General features: G+C 36.9%; 1 protein-coding gene across 1 annotated transcript in view; it reads right to left on the bottom strand.

Moving 5' to 3' along the window:
* The window catches only part of LOC134822277 (dynein axonemal heavy chain 5-like), a 92,563-nt gene extending 74,287 nt beyond the window's left edge, over positions 1–18,276 (bottom strand). Inside the window, exons 1-4 of the mRNA XM_063833185.1 lie at positions 18,222–18,276; positions 17,802–17,983; positions 15,858–15,945; positions 6,176–6,226 (exon numbers count right to left, since the gene is read on the bottom strand). Of these exons, the coding sequence (XP_063689255.1) occupies positions 6,176–6,226; positions 15,858–15,945; positions 17,802–17,983; positions 18,222–18,230 (330 nt within the window). The 5' untranslated portion in view covers positions 18,231–18,276. The remainder of the gene's footprint in view (positions 1–6,175; positions 6,227–15,857; positions 15,946–17,801; positions 17,984–18,221) is intronic.
* Between the last annotated feature and the right edge of the window lie 1,585 nt (positions 18,277–19,861).

Raw genomic sequence — 19,861 nt, 5'->3', positions numbered from 1 at the left:
AAAGCCGTCTTACATACATATCACATTACACCGGAGCCTACACAGTGCAATCTCCTCCAGTCGATCTGCGCCGCGTATGTTTATATAAGCGCGCTGCGCAGACTGGAGGAAACCACACTCTGCAAGTTCGATCCAGTGCAATGCTACATGTACGTACTACGGCTTCATCTCCAACTTTCTGCACAATGTACTGGAATGTTTTGAAGGAAAAGAAAGAACAAAAAAAAGTGATATACATAAATAAAATCATTAGGAGGGTAACTTTAATTCCCTGGTTTCTAAAATCAGCTTTAAAATAAAAAATAATAAAGTATGTAACGTCGATACCAAACCGATTATTGAGCGATAATAACTGAGTAGTTGATTCCTGGGTTGCGGAGTCATTTAGATGTTCCAGTTTTCGAATTTGGTTCTTGTTCAGTTCTTGACCAGAAGTGTCTAATGAAGTAAGTCAGACAAGCAAACTCTTCCTTTAATGCTGATATAAGTCGTCTCAATCCCAGAAATTATGAATGATGACCAAGTGTAAAAGTGCAGAAATCGGCCGAAAATAACAAAGACTAAAAACAGTTAAAAGGTGACAGGATTCAAACACAAGGAAAATTAATAACTTAGAGCGTAATAAGGAATATCTCCAAACGGAGTTTTCTGAGAGGGTGAGAGGTTCTTTAATTAGAGCTAATGATTAAATGAGACCCACTAAAGGTACTAAATTAACCGGACTGCTAGCAAGGAATCGAGAGTCGAGTGGGAATAAAAATAAAAGCGGAATAAATTTTAAGATAATGAAACAGAAACTGAAAGCTTTTTCTGAGAGGGTGAGAGGTTCTTTAATTAGAGCTAATGATTAAATGAGACCCACTAAAGGTACTAAATTAACCGGACTGCTAGCAAGGAATCGAGAGTCGAGTGGGAATAAAAATAAAAGCGGAATAAATTTTAAGATAATGAAACAGAAACTGAAAGCTTTTTCTGAGAGGGTGAGAGGTTCTTTAATTAGAGCTAATGATTAAATGAGACCCACTAAAGGTACTAAATTAACCGGACTGCTAGCAAGGAATCGAGAGTCGAGTGGGAATAAAAATAAAAGCGGAATAAATTTTAAGATAATGAAACAGAAACTGAAAGCTTTTTCTGAGAGGGTGAGAGGTTCTTTAATTAGAGCTAATGATTAAATGAGACCCACTAAAGGTACTAAATTAACCGGACTGCTAGCAAGGAATCGAGAGTCGAGTGGGAATAAAAATAAAAGCGGAATAAATTTTAAGATAATGAAACAGAAACTGAAAGCTTTTTCTGAGAGGGTGAGAGGTTCTTTAATTAGAGCTAATGATTAAATGAGACCCACTAAAGGTACTAAATTAACCGGACTGCTAGCAAGGAATCGAGAGTCGAGTGGGAATAAAAATAAAAGCGGAATAAATTTTAAGATAATGAAACAGAAACTGAAAGCTAAAATATATACCGTTCTAGAATGCCTCCGCAAACTATTGCTCCTTTGTAATATGCACGTGTTACTGTTAGTAAGTGTAGTAAAAAGATAAAAATAATAAAGCTATAAAAATGAACGGATCGGTGAAAATCTGAGAGGGTGAGACTGAGAGGTTCTTTAATTAGAGCTAATGATTAAATGAGACCCACTAAAGGTACTAAATTAACCGGACTGCTAGCAAGGAATCGAGAGTCGAGTGGGAATAAAAATAAAAGCGGAATAAATTTTAAGATAATGAAACAGAAACTGAAAGCTAAAATATATACCGTTCTAGAATGCCTCCGCAAACTATTGCTCCTTTGTAATATGCACGTGTTACTGTTAGTAAGTGTAGTAAAAAGATAAAAATAATAAAGCTATAAAAATGAACGGATCGGTGAAAATCTGAGAGGGTGAGACTGAGAGGTTCTTTAATTAGAGCTAATGATTAAATGAGACCCACTAAAGGTACTAAATTAACCGGACTGCTAGCAAGGAATCGAGAGTCGAGTGGGAATAAAAATAAAAGCGGAATAAATTTTAAGATAATCTAATGGATGGAATATGTAATAATTGGCAAATAGAGATATAAGATACGGTATCTAATTTAGATACCTGTAGTTCCGGGAAGACTGCTGCGAAACAAAGACCTCCAAACTTACAACAAATGCCGACAAACTATGCGTATAATGTAGAGTATTAGAGTAATAGTATATGTTGTACACCGTACATAAAACCATCAAACTCTAACGTTTGAACTTTAAAATATTGATGAGCTTTTATTAGGTTTATCGGAATTACCGCTCAAAGGTATATTTAAAGGAGATCATTATGCGCTTAACCGCCGTGGCCTAGGATACCAGAATAAATTATCCCTCGACAGACATATTATTATTAATGCTCTTTCAAAAACTACACGTCTGACCGGACCCTGTAAAATATTAATTGAAGTTGGAAGTTAGAACAATTAGGAGCGTTATATCCACTCGGAGCTTGAGACCCTTAAGTTCGCTGTTCGAGACCTGCTTTAAACTAACTGCGAGGCTGGCCATGGTCTGATTAGGACTTGGTAGTTAGGACGATAAGGAGTGTATCTTGAAGTTTGGAACTTTAACAAAGCTCGAGCCCAAAACTCTGTCAACATAACAGTAGAAATGATCAGATTGGTTACCCCATAAAAAAAATGAGAATTGACGGAACGGGTGCAAAAGGGGGCCTTGTGGGTCATGTGATTGAAACCACAATCTCAAAACGAAATACCGGTAAAAAGTTGAGAAGTGAACTAGGTTCATAATTTGGGACCTACACTCTAGTTGTAAATTGATAACTGGTTACACGCGATTTGTGACGTCACACAGCCGCGCGCACGTGCGGGATAAGGCTATTTGTATTACTATTAAAAGAGTACGTATGTATGTTGTGTCCCATATCATTATTATTATTCACAATGCTTATTCGCATTCATTTCAGCTGCTGTTTCTTTGATTCTTTATAACTTCATCGGGAAGAAATGCTCTCCTCGATTCTGTCGTATATGGACACGTTCATTTGAGTTTGAGGATATTGGTAAACAAAAATAATAGCGTTTTTGACGATAGTGGCTTAATTTTGACATCTATTAACCTAGCACGTTCAGAAGTTCTGAACATTAGCCACGTAACCCATACTCCCATATGCACCGCTCAGAAAGAAAATCTATTGTTGTTCAGTGGCGTAACATTGCCTGTTGGCGCCCCCCTGCCGAAAAGGCGCCCCCCTGTTGGCGCCCCCTCTCCTTTTGGTGCCCCTCCCTAAAATTGAACAAATTAGGCGATTTAAGAGGATACGCCGGTAAAATCTCTAAAAAAGTGTGTATCTAGAGCAAAACGCGCAGTTTTGCTAGTACTTTAGTTAAGTTTTCGAAATTTTCCCACATTCAAACGACGATTTGGCGCCCCCCCTAAGACGGCGCCCCCCTGCACAGCGGGGTCAGCAGGGCCCTTCGTTACGCCACTGTTGTTGTTAGGCACTATAATGTTTCAAATGTCACATTTTGTGTGACTTAGTTAACTGCAGTTGTCTAATTATCATTCCTTGGTCTGAAATATAGTAGATTAGGTCAATCTAACAATTATGATACAACATTGGTTAATGGGCACGGATCGAACGGTTACAAGGCAATATTTGGGTAACTTTGTCACACTCATGATACCATACCTCTATTCTACTGTGAGGTGTCCTAAAAACCCTTTCAACTCATTATTTTATGGTTGCTCTACCAAGCATAGCCCTAAAATATGTTATTTTGAATAGTTAGCTAATACAGGCACTTGGTTATTGGGAAATGAGGTTAATTCTGTCACAATATATGAAATTTAAAATTTTGGGCGAATAATTTATATCTGATTTTGGTTTGAAAGGCGGGAAAATTTTATATGATGACAATGTAGTTGATGCAAGTTAAGATCAGTTGATGTTTACATTGTCACAAAAATTATACGAAATCGTAAATAGATTAAAAACAATGATTATAGAATGAAATAGTCTCTTATAATAACTCTTATAATAACTGATGTGACAAAGTAAACATTTCTTGCCCCTATTTTGAAGAACTATACCTCTATTAGAATACTATGTAACTTTATCATCAAAAAAAATTCGATAAACTAGTTATTTTGCCAGCAAGGAGCTAACAGAGTTATAATAATTTTTTGTGACGAAATTACCCTATTTTTGACCATGTAGCGGTAGTTTAATTGTGACACTGTTAACATATTACCACCTGATAATGATTTATGTGACTGGTGCATGGTACTAGCAGTGTTGTTTGATCCATAGTACGTATAATATAAGGGGTTTAAGCTGGTATATCATTATTTGTTCAATTTCACACATGTTCAGATATCATCAAGATTATGTGACAAAGTAAGCTTGGTTGTGCCTTCTGTGTTTTAATTCCTTACGACTATATGATATAATAACAATTCCCAGCACTTCCAGGCCATCAAATAAACTTACACTACTCAGCATTGCTTATCAGGGTGCCTTAAACATTCATCACATATTTTCTTTAATGTGTGACAGAGTAAACATGAATGCACCATCTAACGAAAAAAGTCGTCAAATATGTTGGTAATGGTCATATGTACCCATCCAATCAACTGGACACTCAAAAATTTGGTCAAAAACGGCAGCAAGGGGTCCATATTTACTCCGTCACATGTTTATAGTGTGACAATGTAACCATTTCCGTGCCGGCCGTATTTAAGCGATATCTTATCACCTGATTAAGATATCGTTATGTGACAAAGTTAGCCTAGAGGATGAGACGATTATCCTAACCATCAAGGGTTTAAGTAATTTCATAGTGTGACAAAGTCAACTACACTGTGCCTTTTAATAGGGTCACTTATATTTACCAATATCCTCAAACTCAAATGAACGTGTCCATATAAAATATAATAAGTGATAACTGATAAACAAGATTTTACCGAACTTTTAAAATAAGAGGCTGTAAATGTGGCCCACTAGGTCACAATATTTCACCAGACACCCATTAATTAACTAGTATACAGTATACACTATTCACGAGTAATCGCGAAAATGTGATACTTTTTATTAGATCGGTCAATGTTTCCCTTACTCTTAATTAAAAAGTATTCAAACAATATACACATAAAATGACACCGTCATGTTTCCCTTATATTAGCTATCAGACGTTGCCTGACTCATCATCTCATCAATGAAATGCCAGGACGTTAGCTGACTATTATATAGAGATCTGAGATGGTACATGCGAAGCCTTGCAATCTCTTAATCACAGTCATGTCACAGTTAAGAGTAGAGAGGTTTGACTGTATTATATTTTCAGGTCACGTGGTATGACTGCAAATTTTTGAATTTCAAGCTTTTGAACTTTTACGCAAATATATGATCAGTAAAATCTAAATATTAGCAATGATATTAATATCATGAGAAAAGTACGTACCGATTTCTCGAGAGACCTCTGGCGGCCGTGGTCCCTCGCGATAGAAAACAGTGTGGGTCTTTCCTCGAATCCGGCCGGGAAAAGGGCCCTCCTCTTGTTCCGATTAATTCCTGCGTTGAACTCGCTGCTGGAACCCGGTACCTGGGCCTTCTCCATAAACGACGAGACAAACGTCCGAAACGACATCGCTTTCTCGTTCTTCCGCAAGCAATCAAACGTAAAACGTACTAGTACAAATCCAAAAGCAAAAAATTAATTCTGCTCATGAAATTATGGTTGGAAATAAGTTGAAGCATTATATCTTATGAGTGTAGTCATTTCAAGGGTTCTGTTCATCATTTTAACCTCGCCTGTCCACTGTCTGATATCGTGTCACGTGATTGAAGGAACCAATAGCAATTGCCATGGTAACCCACGTGACTAAGACTCTGATAGCTGGTAACCCAACGAGTAATGATAGAATGCCCCCACTGAGAAGCGATTAGTTCGATATAGTAAAGTTTTATAGTGCAATTAGTTAGTTGGCTAGTACAGCATATTAATGTGAATATTATTGGAGGTCGGTCCTGCTAGAAAAAAACGTGTGTTGTTATCGGAAATGAACTTCCAGTTGCTGGTCTTCTTGATATGACCAAGATAAATAATAGTAGACACACAATTACGTACTGGGAATACAAAATCACAACACAGAAACAACATCACCACACATTGACAAACTTCACGGTTCCGGAACTCACCTCTTTGGACGCCTCCCTGAGATCATAGACCGCAAATCGCTGGGGTGACAACTAAAAATATTGCCAACAATAATATAAGACAGTTATAAAAAAACGACAATACATGACGAAACCTACTAGTTCCATATCTTTTCCCATCCATTTCACGATTAATATTATAGATAAATTAAGTGGGTAGAGAGACCAGCTGGATAAGCCGGTAGGTTACGATATCATCATGGTAACAAGACTCTATCGTCATGGTAACAAGACTCTATTGTCATGGTAACACGAATCTATTATCATGTCTTTTTAGGTTTACGGTTCTGGTATATTTATTGATCCGAATTCTTCTTAGATTACTGCACGTCTACAGCCAAGCTTGGTTGTACAGTTAAGTTTTGAAGAACGTGGAAAGTCATTTGGATTCTGGGTGCTTAAAATAGCAGACAGCCCAGTCAGGTTAATCCCGGAGACCTACAGTTTTACGAAAGCAGTTTCAAAATGATGGATTCGTAATTTGATGGTTAAATGATTTGGTGGTTGAGGGATATCTTGGGTTAAAGGTTTACGGCCGCTAGAATTCAATACTTATAGAGCTCACCCTTTTACTTTTAGTCTGTCCTTACTTTCCGAATTAAGTATGTCAGACAGATTTAATTTCTAGCTAAAATAGAAAACGAACTTATAGTTAAACACGCGAAAGCGTCAACTTCAAGGATCTGAGTACGGAGTATGTGCCAAGAAGGCCCCCCCCCCCCCCCCCCCCCCCCCAAGAAAAATTAGGCGTAATGGGGGAGGTCTTAATTTGTGCTTGCAGTTGTAAATTGACGACTATTGACTAATATCAAGCTCAACTTTCTTTATAATAGTCGAATGAAGTTCTTGATACTGATAATACTCTAACGATGCCCTTTCAAACGCGTACACTCATGTACGATGTACATTGTACGATGTACATTGTACAACATCAATAAGTCTTGATTGCATTGCAAACGATTTGGTATGCCAAAATTTAGAAATATAGAATCATAGAAATCATAGATAAATTGACATTCAACGCCGCAGTAGGTATAATTATTTATAATTCATAGCGTTATCGTGGTCTGATTCAGATTGGATCGATCGATTCACCAGGGACGTTCTGATTGGATTTCTGTTCACGTGATAATATTGGGAGCCAATCAACAAAAAACACCATATATTCGGACTACCAAAATTTAGGTCACCATCATTATTTTCCCCAAATTATTTTTCACGTATTTTCTTTAATATTTATTTTTTCAAATATTGGGTTTAATTTTTTGTAAAATAAAGAAATGACAGAGTCGAACTTTAGTGCGTGTCGAACTATAGTACGTGTACCATAAAAGCGTCTTATCTCATATTATCTTTGCATTTATTGTCGTTTAGTAAGGAGGAATATTGCAAAGAGGAGGCAGCTGTGTATACCATCTACACTTAGTTAAAACTTAATGCAACAATAGGGAAATGTTAGAATATTTCCTGACATTATTACGACCTTTTAAGCCCCTGATAGACCAATAAAGCAAGAATTTGTGACTGTTCGGTGTTCACGTATGTTCTTGTTCTGTCAAGTTTTTGTAGGCTGAAGATAAGTTTTTTGGCAATTATGATATCAGTGAAAGTTATAGTTACTTCAGGATGCTTGTACTTGAGCTTCATAAGTCGGTGGCCAATTCGCTTCGTTAAATTAAGTTTGTTTCCACTAACTGAATTGGGATACTCCACGCGAATGCCGTGAGATTATAGGTATCATTGTGCTATCCTATATTCAATAATTAGGTAGATTGGATTCGTTTCAACGAGATAAAACAGTGACTGTGAAGTAGTGACTTCTCAACCTTTCGGAGAGCTTCTGACAACAAGTCACCTGCCATAACGATTAATGTGAGATACTCAAAATATCAACTTACCCTGTCGACAAAGGACATGCCTCTTCTAAGCAGCATCCCACTTCTGCTGCTTCTCGGCAGTTTCATCGCTACCAGGTCCGAGAAGGAGTACTTAACCTTTTGGTTGCCCTTCATTCTGCTCGATGCCGAATTAGAAATACACAAAAAGCCCTAGTATAGATAATCAACTAATGTTGGTTGCAAGTGCCAGCACGTCCAGGCAGGAGATGTAATGGTTTCAGGCAGGAGATGGGGATAACTCCTTATTCCGGCTCCTCAAAATCAATCGTAGTTTCTACATCTGTTGATCTATTGAACGGAAATGAAATTATGATCTGAAATTCGTCACAATACTTCACAGAAAGAAGGTGTTGTGCGTGATACTCTATATGCTAAACTTGGTGGAATAAAAACAAATCCACTGAGCTACCAAGTTAAAGTTAAACTACTCAGCAATATGTTGGCCTGGCACTAACTAAAATAAGCTCATCTTATGTGGTCCTACATAGATAAACTGAAGTGGGCTAACTTAACGTGACGAGTCGATACGGCAATCATCGTTAAGCAATAACTTAAGAGCTCAGCTTCTGGTGTTACGAACCTCCTCGTTGCTGGACTAATATGTGTAAACAGTGATTGCCGTTCAAAAACACCGGTACTGTGCATTAAATAATAGCCGCAAGATGTGGTCGTTCTCACATGATCACCGGTGTCAACACTTTATATGATATGCTTTTAAGAATAAGTTATTTCATTAGAGATGGATATCTTTACTGGAGCAGAGTTAAGTCTGTGTCATGTGATCTTAGTCATGTGGCCAGCTCACAGCTTTAGGGGACCGTATGTAGCGATATTGTGGCCAGCTCACAGCTTTAGGGGACCGTATGTAGCGATATTGTGGCCAGCTCACAGCGTTAGGGGACCGTATGTAGCGATATTGTGGCCAGCTCACAGCTGTAGGGGACCGTATGTAGCGATATTGACTTTTGAAACGCACGCTTGCTTTTACTGCTCTTTTATAGGTAAGATTGCGACTATAACATAAAAGATGTAAACTTGAGCTTAAACAACTTAACTAAATCAAGGATGTCAAATGAAGTTTTCAAGCCACAATCATCACATCGTTATCGTATGTACTATTATCCTATTTGACAAAAGAACAGACAATTGAGGTCGACGCTTAACATGTTGTCAATTCTAATTAGTGCTGAAGATGAAGTGCACTTCAACCGAAAGTTATTGATACAATATTAGTACAGTCAAATCCGTCCTAATTTAAGCCTTTGTCGGACAAAATTCGCAACAAAGCGATTTTAACGGGATATGGTCGAGACAGGTCCCAGGACTCATTCCAGAGAGTTCCCAAAATCCTCGACTTCAGGAAAATCCACAATTACCACTTTTTTACCACCTTTTTACCACTTTGGTTTTCTGTAAATAAGTCACGTTCTGAATATCCTAGAAGACTCTAGTTTAAAGCATTGTGTTAAGAAAACAAAGAAGAACAACTTTTTCTTTAACAACTTTTTCAAAAATAAATTATTTAATTAATTAATTAAATAATTAATAAATTTTCAAATATTTCAAAAATATATTTTCATAAAAAATGTTCACGATTACATTCCACGTATAATGAACTAATTTTTATAAAAATTTTCACTTTCAATATTTTGGACTTGTAAAATTTTCGAAATTTGTAAAGAAAAACCACTATTTACCACTTTTTACCACATCGAATCTCCGCTAATAAAACGACTTCTGAATTTCGTATAAGGTTCTAGATTGAACCAATGTGTTCAAAATATAAAAGAAAACAATTACTTTTTATATGACAACCTTTGGATTAGATAATTAATTGATTTATTAATTAAATAATAATTAAATTTTTTTAAATTTCAAAATATAATTTTTATCAAAAATATTTGCCGTGACGTAAAACGTAAAATGAATTTACTTGAATAACAGAACATACACCGTCACATAGATTAGATAACAGATTAAAAAATCCAGATAAATGGAATAAATGGTAAAATATCCAAATTTGTACGATACTATTATAGCTTATAACTATTTACACAACATATCTCTCGACTTAGTGTTGTGCTTAACTAGATTGTTAAACTGGTTTGTTTGGAAGCTTCAGCTTTACTTTATGTTGACTTCTCTTCGTAAAAAAGTTGAATCTGCTAAAAATCGAGGACTAAAATCACACGAAATAGTTAATATTTTGACAAAAGAAGAACACATCGTGTGCCTGATACTGTACGCGTGCAGATTCTATGTAAGTAGCTGTCAACTAATATACAATGATAGTAATCTGTTTTTACCGTTTTACTTTTAAGTTTTATGTCAGCGGAGAGCGCAACTAGAGGCATTCTTAACCAATACAATGTTTTAATTTACCAGGCAAATGAGGAGTTAGTTTCGGTGAATAGCTTTAAGAGGGCGAATGATCGACAATGTAAATTTGTATGGAATGAAATATGGAAAGGGTTGCTGTTCCCAGGTACTATTTAAACTATTTATCTTTTAAGTAAGTACACTAACTTTTAAACTATGCCCAGCAAATTTGAAACGGATACGTACAGTCTTATTCTTTATCCTGACGCCTCTCATACCTTGTATAAATAAACAAATCAATGCACCACAGGTTGGATCAACAACCCCTGGTCACTGAACGAAATTAAACGGCAGTACAACGGCATGACTGATTCAGCTCAGAGTGACGTCTTGTGTTTATTATTGCAGACAGTGACCATAGACCAGTTCCAAAGATTCATATCTAGCCTAGCGGTTAGAGCATCAGCCTTCTGCGCAGAAGGTTCAGGGTTCGAATCCCAGTGTCACCTAGTCTAGGGAGTATCTAAGGATCCATTGGATCTATGCGATCTCAACGGTCGACTCAACCGAATGATAGGAAACTTAATTGAGGGTTAAATGAGGAGGGGTACCTGTTAAAAGTTCAAGAAACTTCCTAGGATACCCCTTCAGTGCATACTGTAAACATAGTGCTATTAACTATTATATCGGCCAATGAAGAGGAGTCCGTTGTAACAGAGTCAGGACCATCTTTAGTCCACGAACATAGTTTAAACAAATGTCCATACTGTAACGTAGAGATCGCAAATGATAAATCCTCAAACCGGATTACAGACATGCTAAGTTATTGTGCGGGGGAGGGGGGAGGTGGTATAGTACACATACGTTAGGCTCTTATTAAGTTACTAATTCGCTCGCCCAAAAATTTCACGTGACTTTCTCCGTAGCTTAGTGCACTAGATTCCCACTATCGGAATCGTTCTGAATAGCCGATCCATACCTACTCCGTGGATCCGACTGGTGGTGTCTGATCCAGTGAAAGCGTGGCACAGAAATCGTGCAGAAAGCCCAATTACGGTATCCTAGCACCCTGTCACGTGATAAGCGATTAGGTAATTATTGATAACCCAATCAATTTCGCTAACGAGATAAACAAATTGCTTGATAACTTCGTCATTTTCAATCCGTTTCGCACATCGTTTTGCAGATGTTTTGATTTGCAGAGAGGCAGTTGAGTGGTCTAATCAAGTTGATCTTTCTGTAATTTGTGATGATACTGATTTGCTTGTCATTTTACTGCACATGACAAAACACTTTGCATTTGACCACCAACTGTTTCTCACCACCAAAAGCTACATCTATGACATTGAGAAAATTCAAAGTGCGACTGGTAGGAGGTACGAAAACATGATACTGCTGCATGCCACGCTTTCACTGGATCAGACACCACCAGTCGGATCCACGGAGTTGGTAAGGATCGGCTCTTCAGAACGATCGCATCCATCGATGAAAGTGTAATAGATGCTTTTTATTCGGCAAATTCTACACCAGCTACCATAAAGCATGTCGAAGAACTTTTGATGCTGCAGCCGATTTCATCAAAATCGAGATCACTAGATGAAGCTAGACTTTCAGTTCTTGAACAGAAGTCGCAATCTTTAACAGCAGACATCAAGTGAGAACAGCTCCCGCCAACATCTGGGGCAGCTGAACAACATTCTTATCGTGTTTACCATCAGCTGCAGGCGTGGGATAAGAATGACCTAGATCAGATAAGCTGGGGATGGAAGATGAACAATAGGGCGCATGTACCAGTGACCACTCTTATGAGTACAGCTCCGAAAAAGCTCATTCAAAAAATCAGTTGCAACTGTTTAAAGTCAGGTTGTGGCAATGCTTGTTCATGCAGAAAAGCAGGAATACATTGTGGATCAACCTCAAATGTCAGGACAATTGCACCTATGTGCCAGCTGAGGACTCATAAGTTAGACTCTTATCTAGTATATATGGTTATATAAAGTACCACTTCGATTTCCCGATTAATTTAATGAAAATTTGTTAATTATTCGTGATATGTAATTTTAAAATATTTTGATCAAAAATAATTTGTATAATTTTTGAATATTTGTTTAATAATCGAATTAACTAATTAATTAATTATCTAATCCAAAGGTTGTCAGATAAAAAGTTGTTCTCTTTTATATTTTGAACACATTGGTTCAATCTAAAACCTTCTACGAAATTCAGAAGTCGTTTTATTAGCGGAGATTCGATGTGGTAAAAAGTGGTAAATAGTGGTTTTTCTTTACAAATTACGAAAATTTTACAAGTCCAAAATATTGAAAGTGAAAATTTTTATAAAAATTAGTTCATTATACGTGGAATGTAATCGTGAACATTTTTTATGAAAATATATTTTTGAAATATTTGAAAATTTATTAATTATTTAATTAATTAATTAAATAATTTATTTTTGAAAAAGTTGTTAAAGAAAAAGTTGTTCTTTTTTGTTTTCTTAACACAATGATTTAAACTAAAGTCTTCTAGGATATTCAGAACGTGACTTATTTACAGAAAACCAAAGTGGTAAAAAGTGGTAAAAAAGTGGTAATTGTGGATTTTCCTGAAGTCGAGGATTTTGGGAACTCTCTGGAATGATTCCTGGGACCTGTCCCGACCATATCCCGTTAAAATCGCTTTGTTGCGAATTTTGTCCGACAAAAAGACGGATTTGACTGTACTATATTATCCGGACTAGAGTATGCGGATTGTGGTGGCATCACATCCAGTTTAAGTAAGAACCAACAAACAAGCAGTATTCTTGGACTGCTTGCAATAACGATGACATCCAATGAGCTTTGGCTACTTCAAAACAAGTATCAAATAATTCGGCTCATTTGAGAGGACAGAAGCTGTTTTAAAACGTTTTTAGCGGTTTTACAAGCGAAACGATCAAGTTAAGTGCTTGAATGTACGTGATGGTTTCTCTTAACACTTACTATTTTAGCAAAGTTTCAAAGGACAGTTATAGCCTGTCAAAAGCCGAACAAAAGAACAAACGTCAGCCTTATTAATATTATTGTTTTTAGTACAAGTACAACAAGATAAACATGGAGCAAGATCCCACAAGTAAACGGCGGACAAGTCTTTTGTTCGTCGGGTAGTTTATCATGGTAACGGGGTGTACATCTTTTGTTAGAGCCGCTGATGACCAGTAATAAATTGGTGGTCCTCAACACAATATCCCAGTATAAAACTTTTAGTCTCCAAAACAGGGTCCCTTTTATCCAGCCGGTCTCGATTTAAAAAATAATATTATCCTTTAATTAATAAACTTGTAATACTAATATGAAATAGGTTTTTTTTGTTGATAAATTTCGATAAGTTATTTGACCAAAACCCATAATCATGGGTAGAGTGTACCGCTGCCAGTGTCTCTCTTTTCCAAACAAAAGGAAATGATATTAATTTGAGGAACCGTCCGCTAATACAAATTGATACCGAGAATGAAATCGGTCGCTCGCTTTTCCCATTCATTCACGGCTTACGAATTGTAATAAAGCTTATTAAATGGGAAAAGCGAGCGACCGATTTCATTCTCGGTATCAATTTGCATTAGCGGACGGTTCCTCAAATTAATATCATTTCCTTTTGTTTGGAAAAGAGAGACACTGGCAGCGGTACACTCTACCCATGATTATGGGTTTTGGTCAAATATCATCTCTTTTTGATTATAATGTCAGGTGGATCGTTGGTACCATTAAATCGATTTAACACCGCAATTCCAGTCGCAAGCCTGGGACCACTACTAGCATAGTCACAACATCTACAAAGCTGCCATATAGCCTGACTGACAATTTTCTCGACTGACTGACAATGTTTCTTCTTTTTCCCCATTTAGAATACAAAGATTAGTACATTTTAGCTTATGATTAATATTATATTTTACCTATAGTTTACTTAGATTACACAATCGAAACTTCATTAACAAGGATGTAATTCCGACGATTTCGAAATTCTGCCTTTGAAAACGTTTCCTTGTGTTTAGTTAGGTATATCTGTCGATAACCGACTGAATATGGCACTTTTTACTCATTCAAGTTGGCATTAAATTCATATATAATGCCATTTAAATATCGTGGAAAACAGAATATATTCGAAATCACGAATGAGCAAAATTCTCACCTTTCGCACGTGCAAACTTTGAGCGGACGTTGCGTGCGCATACAATATTGAATCACCGTAAATTTTTGCATAGTGGTATTTAATATATAGTTTGATAAGCATGCAAAGTTTCAGAAGATTTCAAAAAGAACTTGGATCACAACGGGACTCCAAAGTTGATAAAAATCGTGAAAATCAAAATTTTTAGTGATTTTAGCTATTTTAAATAAATTTGGGCGTGTCCCCACGTGTGCAACTTTTCGATTTTTAACTTTAAAACTAGCCTATAACACAATTTACACCTTTAAGAAGCAAAATTGAGCTCCACAACCCAAGGGATGACCCAACACCAGAGAATACTAATTCACAACTTTTGTGTTTTTATAAAATTATTCTTCAAAAAAGCACTAACTTCAATAGCAAATATCTTTATGAAGGAGCAAGGTAGGAAACTATTCCGGTAGATTTTCGGAATGCTTGAACAATTATCTAAGGTAAAAATGTCCTCAGATTTTGAATAAAATTACTCCTTAATAGCGTAAAATCGATTTGAAAAGTTGTTACTTTGTCAAAAATCAAGTTTTTAAAACACTTAATTTGATGACGTCATCAAGTGATGATGATGACGTTAAATTATTTTTCAATACAATGTAAACTAAAGCTTAAACGATTATCTTTAAAACCTGTGGTTCGAGATGACTGTATCGTTTATACTTTCGAATCTACGGACACTTAAATGTAGGCTACAATTGACTGCAAAAAGCGTCTATATTATATATCTTCACGACAATCTGTTGTAAAACAGGGGTTCCAGAAAACCCACTTCACGATACTCCTGAAACATGAAATTTTTTTTACAGTCGATTTGGACAAGGTATTGACGCCCTGCAAAGTTTCAGATCTCTAACTCAATTTTAACATGGTTTTTAAGGCACCTGAATATGGCGATTTTGGGTTTTTTACCTAATTTCGTATAACATGCTGGCGCGTATTTTGCGCAAATTTCTTAAAAACCTCCATATAACTATTTCTTATTCCTGTCATCTTTAACATTGAATTAGAATGTTTTGAACTTAAATGTACCTGCTGATCTACTTTCGATGAGTCTTAATGCCTGGAAATCAATAAAGGGGATATAATAGTATAGGGGGTAAATAGTATTGTGAATATAAGGGCGACGGTAATGCTTGCCAGCATTGTGATCATTTTCCATGGGTGAACCTTTTATGTTTATACATGGAGAACCTCCAATGTACGGTAATTAAAGAATTGTATTGTAGTATAAATGCCAGTAGTATACTCACTGCGGCGGAGAGGATGAGTCTGGGAGCTGCATCTGAGTTGGTTCTCCTCCAGCTCTTTACCCGGGTCAACCCTGGGTTTACTGCTTTCCTGTGAAATGTGTTTAAGTTGAGTATCAGGAATTTAGAGTTGAGTATCAGGAATTTAGAGTTGAGTATCAGGAATTTAGAGTTGAGTATCAGGAATTTAGAGTTGAGTATCAGGAATTTAGAGTTGAGTATCAGGGATTTAGATGCGTGAACCGAAAAATAGACTGGATAGAAGTGAAGGTAGAAACCAGAAGATGGTGAAATAAACATTGCTAACTATCAGACATCACAATAGTGTCAAGATTCTGGTCGAATTGAAAATAAAACATAAAAGTAGCAGAGCTCTTTTCTGTTCTAAATCTAGAACAGTACTATACATAAATGGAGTAAAGAAGGTGTCGCATCTTCCTAACTATCATAATAAGCGTTTTACAATTTCATCGCTAGAACATTGATTCAATGTTCTAGTGATTAAATTATTGAATATTACCCCTCGTTGTCCTCTAATTGATCTAAGATTTCTTGGTCGTATTCGAATTTCTCTTCTTGAACTGGAAGTTGATCAACCATACAAAGTTTTACCTCTTGACCAAAACTGACGATTTATTGTCGTATCTTTTTAATGATATGTAAGCAAGACGTTTAGCAATTCGAGAGCAAACAAATATCCTGTAAAAACTTAAACTTAAAGTCAGCGTTTCTCTGCTGGCAATAATGAAATGTTTAACTAAAAAATAATTTCAAATAGTTGTTTCAAAAAATCCTAGCAAGTTTGTTATTAATCTGCTTCTTAAACTCCGTTGTTTTGATTGGCGCTGGAGTTAGTCACGCGACTAGTTTAAAGTCACGTGCTGCTGCATGACGGATAGACTGGGTAACATATCTAATTATCTATTATCTAGCTGTTCAGCTCGAACGAATGCGAATGTGGTTTACTGTTGCTGTAAGCATTCAAAAATTTGAAAGTACACCTAATCAAGAAAACAATGCCAATTGATCTACAAAAGTGTATGTGCATGAAAAATGGAAATTTAAGCTCGTCTTCTAATACTTGCGACCTCTAAACAAACCCAGCCTACTACGTTGGTTTTTACGTAATTTAATATACGTTGCATGCACACTAACCAGGCTACTACTAAATACAGTTTCTTTCAGATTTGATAACCATCGTTACCTAATCTATTCCCTGTTTCTAGAAGACTAAGCATGGAAAACAGTATTCTGCAGAATCTGCACTCGGGTAAAACAGTGTCGGTCTAATGTCGTCATGTCAAAGTTAAAACGAGATTCAATCTTCAACTTCAACTTCAAGTGTCACACAGTCACAAAGTCACAAATAATAAGGGTTGACGGCTTAAAAGCGTTTTACATTGACGTTAAATCTCACGATGTATCGAATTTAAACTCGGATGAACCCAAAATGAACGTCAGTACTAGTACACAAAGGATTCGGAAATTAAAATAATCACCCCAGACGGGACCATGCCGCCCGAACCACAAAATTCAAAATCATACAGATAAATCAGTAAATTAAATTAATTGTAAATCTAAACCCGTCTAAATCTGCAATATGTAATGTTTTATTAGATTTTAAATCCTCTAGTAGCGACATTCGACAGCTTTAGATTTAAATATCATGTCATGATTCAAAGTCATAATATGCAATTTTACATGCTAGATACCTATTCTCTAGTTTCAGCAGCACTTTCTAGAATTACCGACGGATTTGGTGGCAGTACAGTAATTATTACATTTTATCATGTTAACATCTCGTTATCATGATCGCTGCAATAATATTCCATCATTTTACTCCACATATTCAGCCAGAATCCTTCTATTTGTTGCCCAAAACTCGAACAAGATAAGTTATGATATAGTGTAAATGTAATCGCCACGGTGTCAATCTAAATCACGTACTTGTTGGTGGTCTGGTTGCCAGGGGTACTGCTCTGACCAAACAGTCCCTTGGTTGCTTTCTTCACCACATTCTGCCACCTGTTGAAGGCTACGGCGGACCGAGGCCGCTTATCTGAGGTAGAAGTCCCTACCGGCATCATTCTGAGGACTAAGCCATGGTTGAAGCGGTAGTTTGTGGTCTTCTGTGCAGTGAGAATATGTTAGAACATAGAATGGAGAGATATCGTGAGGCAATTTACTGACTGATTAATAAGGGGTCGTTCACATATTACGTAATCAGCATTTTTACCCCCCCCCCCCCCCCCCCCTCAGCTGATTACGTAATATGTGAACGACCCCTAAAGTCTAAATACAACGTTAATGTAAGCTTAATTCCAATTCACACTTCCAATTGAAACTAAGTTTTTATTCTATATTTACGTTATCCATTGGCGTCTTGTGAGGAAACAGTCTAGACTCAAAAGCCCAAAATGAGAAGAACTAACGTCCAGAATGCAGAAGTACTGAAGGCTTGAAAACCGTTCTTGGCATGCAAACTTCGACAAAAACTTTGTTTAGCAAAAACCAAATCTCAACATGATTCGAATCGTTTGAAACCGAATTTTACATAATATAACATTCTCGCCATGCATTATAAAAGTCCAGCCTAAACTTGTTTTAAATTAGTCCAGTATGTGGCATGTGCTTGTTGCAAAATAATTTTATTAAAACAATTTCAATTTATTGAATAATAATTCATAGTTAAATCAGACCTAAGTGCAGAGGGTCGGCGGTCGCACGCGAAAAAAGTGCATACAATCAAAACATCAAAGCATCAAGTATCAACCGTAAGATTTTGAAAGCTTTCATGATCTTAGGCAAATATAAAACGTTCAGAATATGATTTTTATCTGGAGTCTACTTTACAAGCCTTATAATCTCTTGACGACATGCTACTCAGCTTCAACTTCAAGTGAGATTAAGGGGGAAAATAAATACAGTAAATCCCGATTCACCGCAGTCTTTTCTTTCCCCCGAATAGGCCTTAACATCACATACTTAATATGAATAAATAAAATCACGATTTACCGCGAACCCCGATTTACCGTGCCTGTTTCCTTTCTCACAAAACCCGCGGTAAATCGGGGTGTTATATTTGGCAAATTACTTCAGATGTTTTGAAAGAGGATAGAGGTTTAAAACCGCGAGGAAAAAAGAGGCCCACAGCTGCTATAGTACAGCTCATGCCTTTAAAACATAAAACCGATAAGGTGGTAAAAGTAAAACCAATAAAGTCTATGATGAGGTCGGAAACGTAGAGCAATTGACAGAGCACACAATTAGTTACTTCTTATCAAGACACTACTTGACCGGCCACTAACTGACACTGAAATGTGGTGAGCAGTGCGTTTAGAACTGCTTGGATGACACGCTCTGTGTTTTGAGTGGTGCTGATTAGCTGGCTCTGAAGCCGACTACTGACAGGTGGCTTTAACAGGTGCCACTTTGCTTGTCAGCCGGACAACACGCCGCTCTGACAAGGCCCTTGTAGTTGATCAAGCAATAGTAGGCAATACACACGCAGTGGAGTTGAGCAGGACATCACAGGCTGCTGAACATGACGGACAGCGTCCGGAGACCGCCAGTAAAACGAAAGTCCGCCAGCGACCAGTGAAAAAATAGCATGGGCTGAGGGCAACCAATCAGCAAGCAGTACATGCCTTTGACAACCAATCAATTTGAAGGACAAGTCACGTGGTACCGTGAGCCCAGTCAACGGACAAGCATGAGAATTCATGAGAATGTTTTCAGAGTTATGATCCCAGACGAGGAAAATTAAGAGATGAGACGGTATCTCTATATGCAATTATTACTGCATCTGTATCTAATGTTCAATCTCGTACATTTTATCATTTCAGGTGTTGTTTCTCTAATAGTCCCAGCATGCTTCTCTGGACCACCTCTGGGTAGGGGGTCTATGTAGTGTACTCCTGCGAATCTGCAAGAGTGCAGGGGCGGTTCAGTGGTTGTTTCAATTATGTTTTTGATTTGTCTAGAGGAAAATTCGTACGCAGTAATTT

Source organism: Bolinopsis microptera, chromosome 1 (genome assembly GCF_026151205.1).
Source record: "Bolinopsis microptera isolate Bmic1 chromosome 1, MBARI_Bmic_1.0, whole genome shotgun sequence".
Classification (NCBI taxonomy): Eukaryota; Metazoa; Ctenophora; class Tentaculata; order Lobata; family Bolinopsidae; genus Bolinopsis; species Bolinopsis microptera.
Note: the sequence above shows the minus strand (reverse complement) of the source record. Positions and strands in the feature narration are given on the sequence as shown.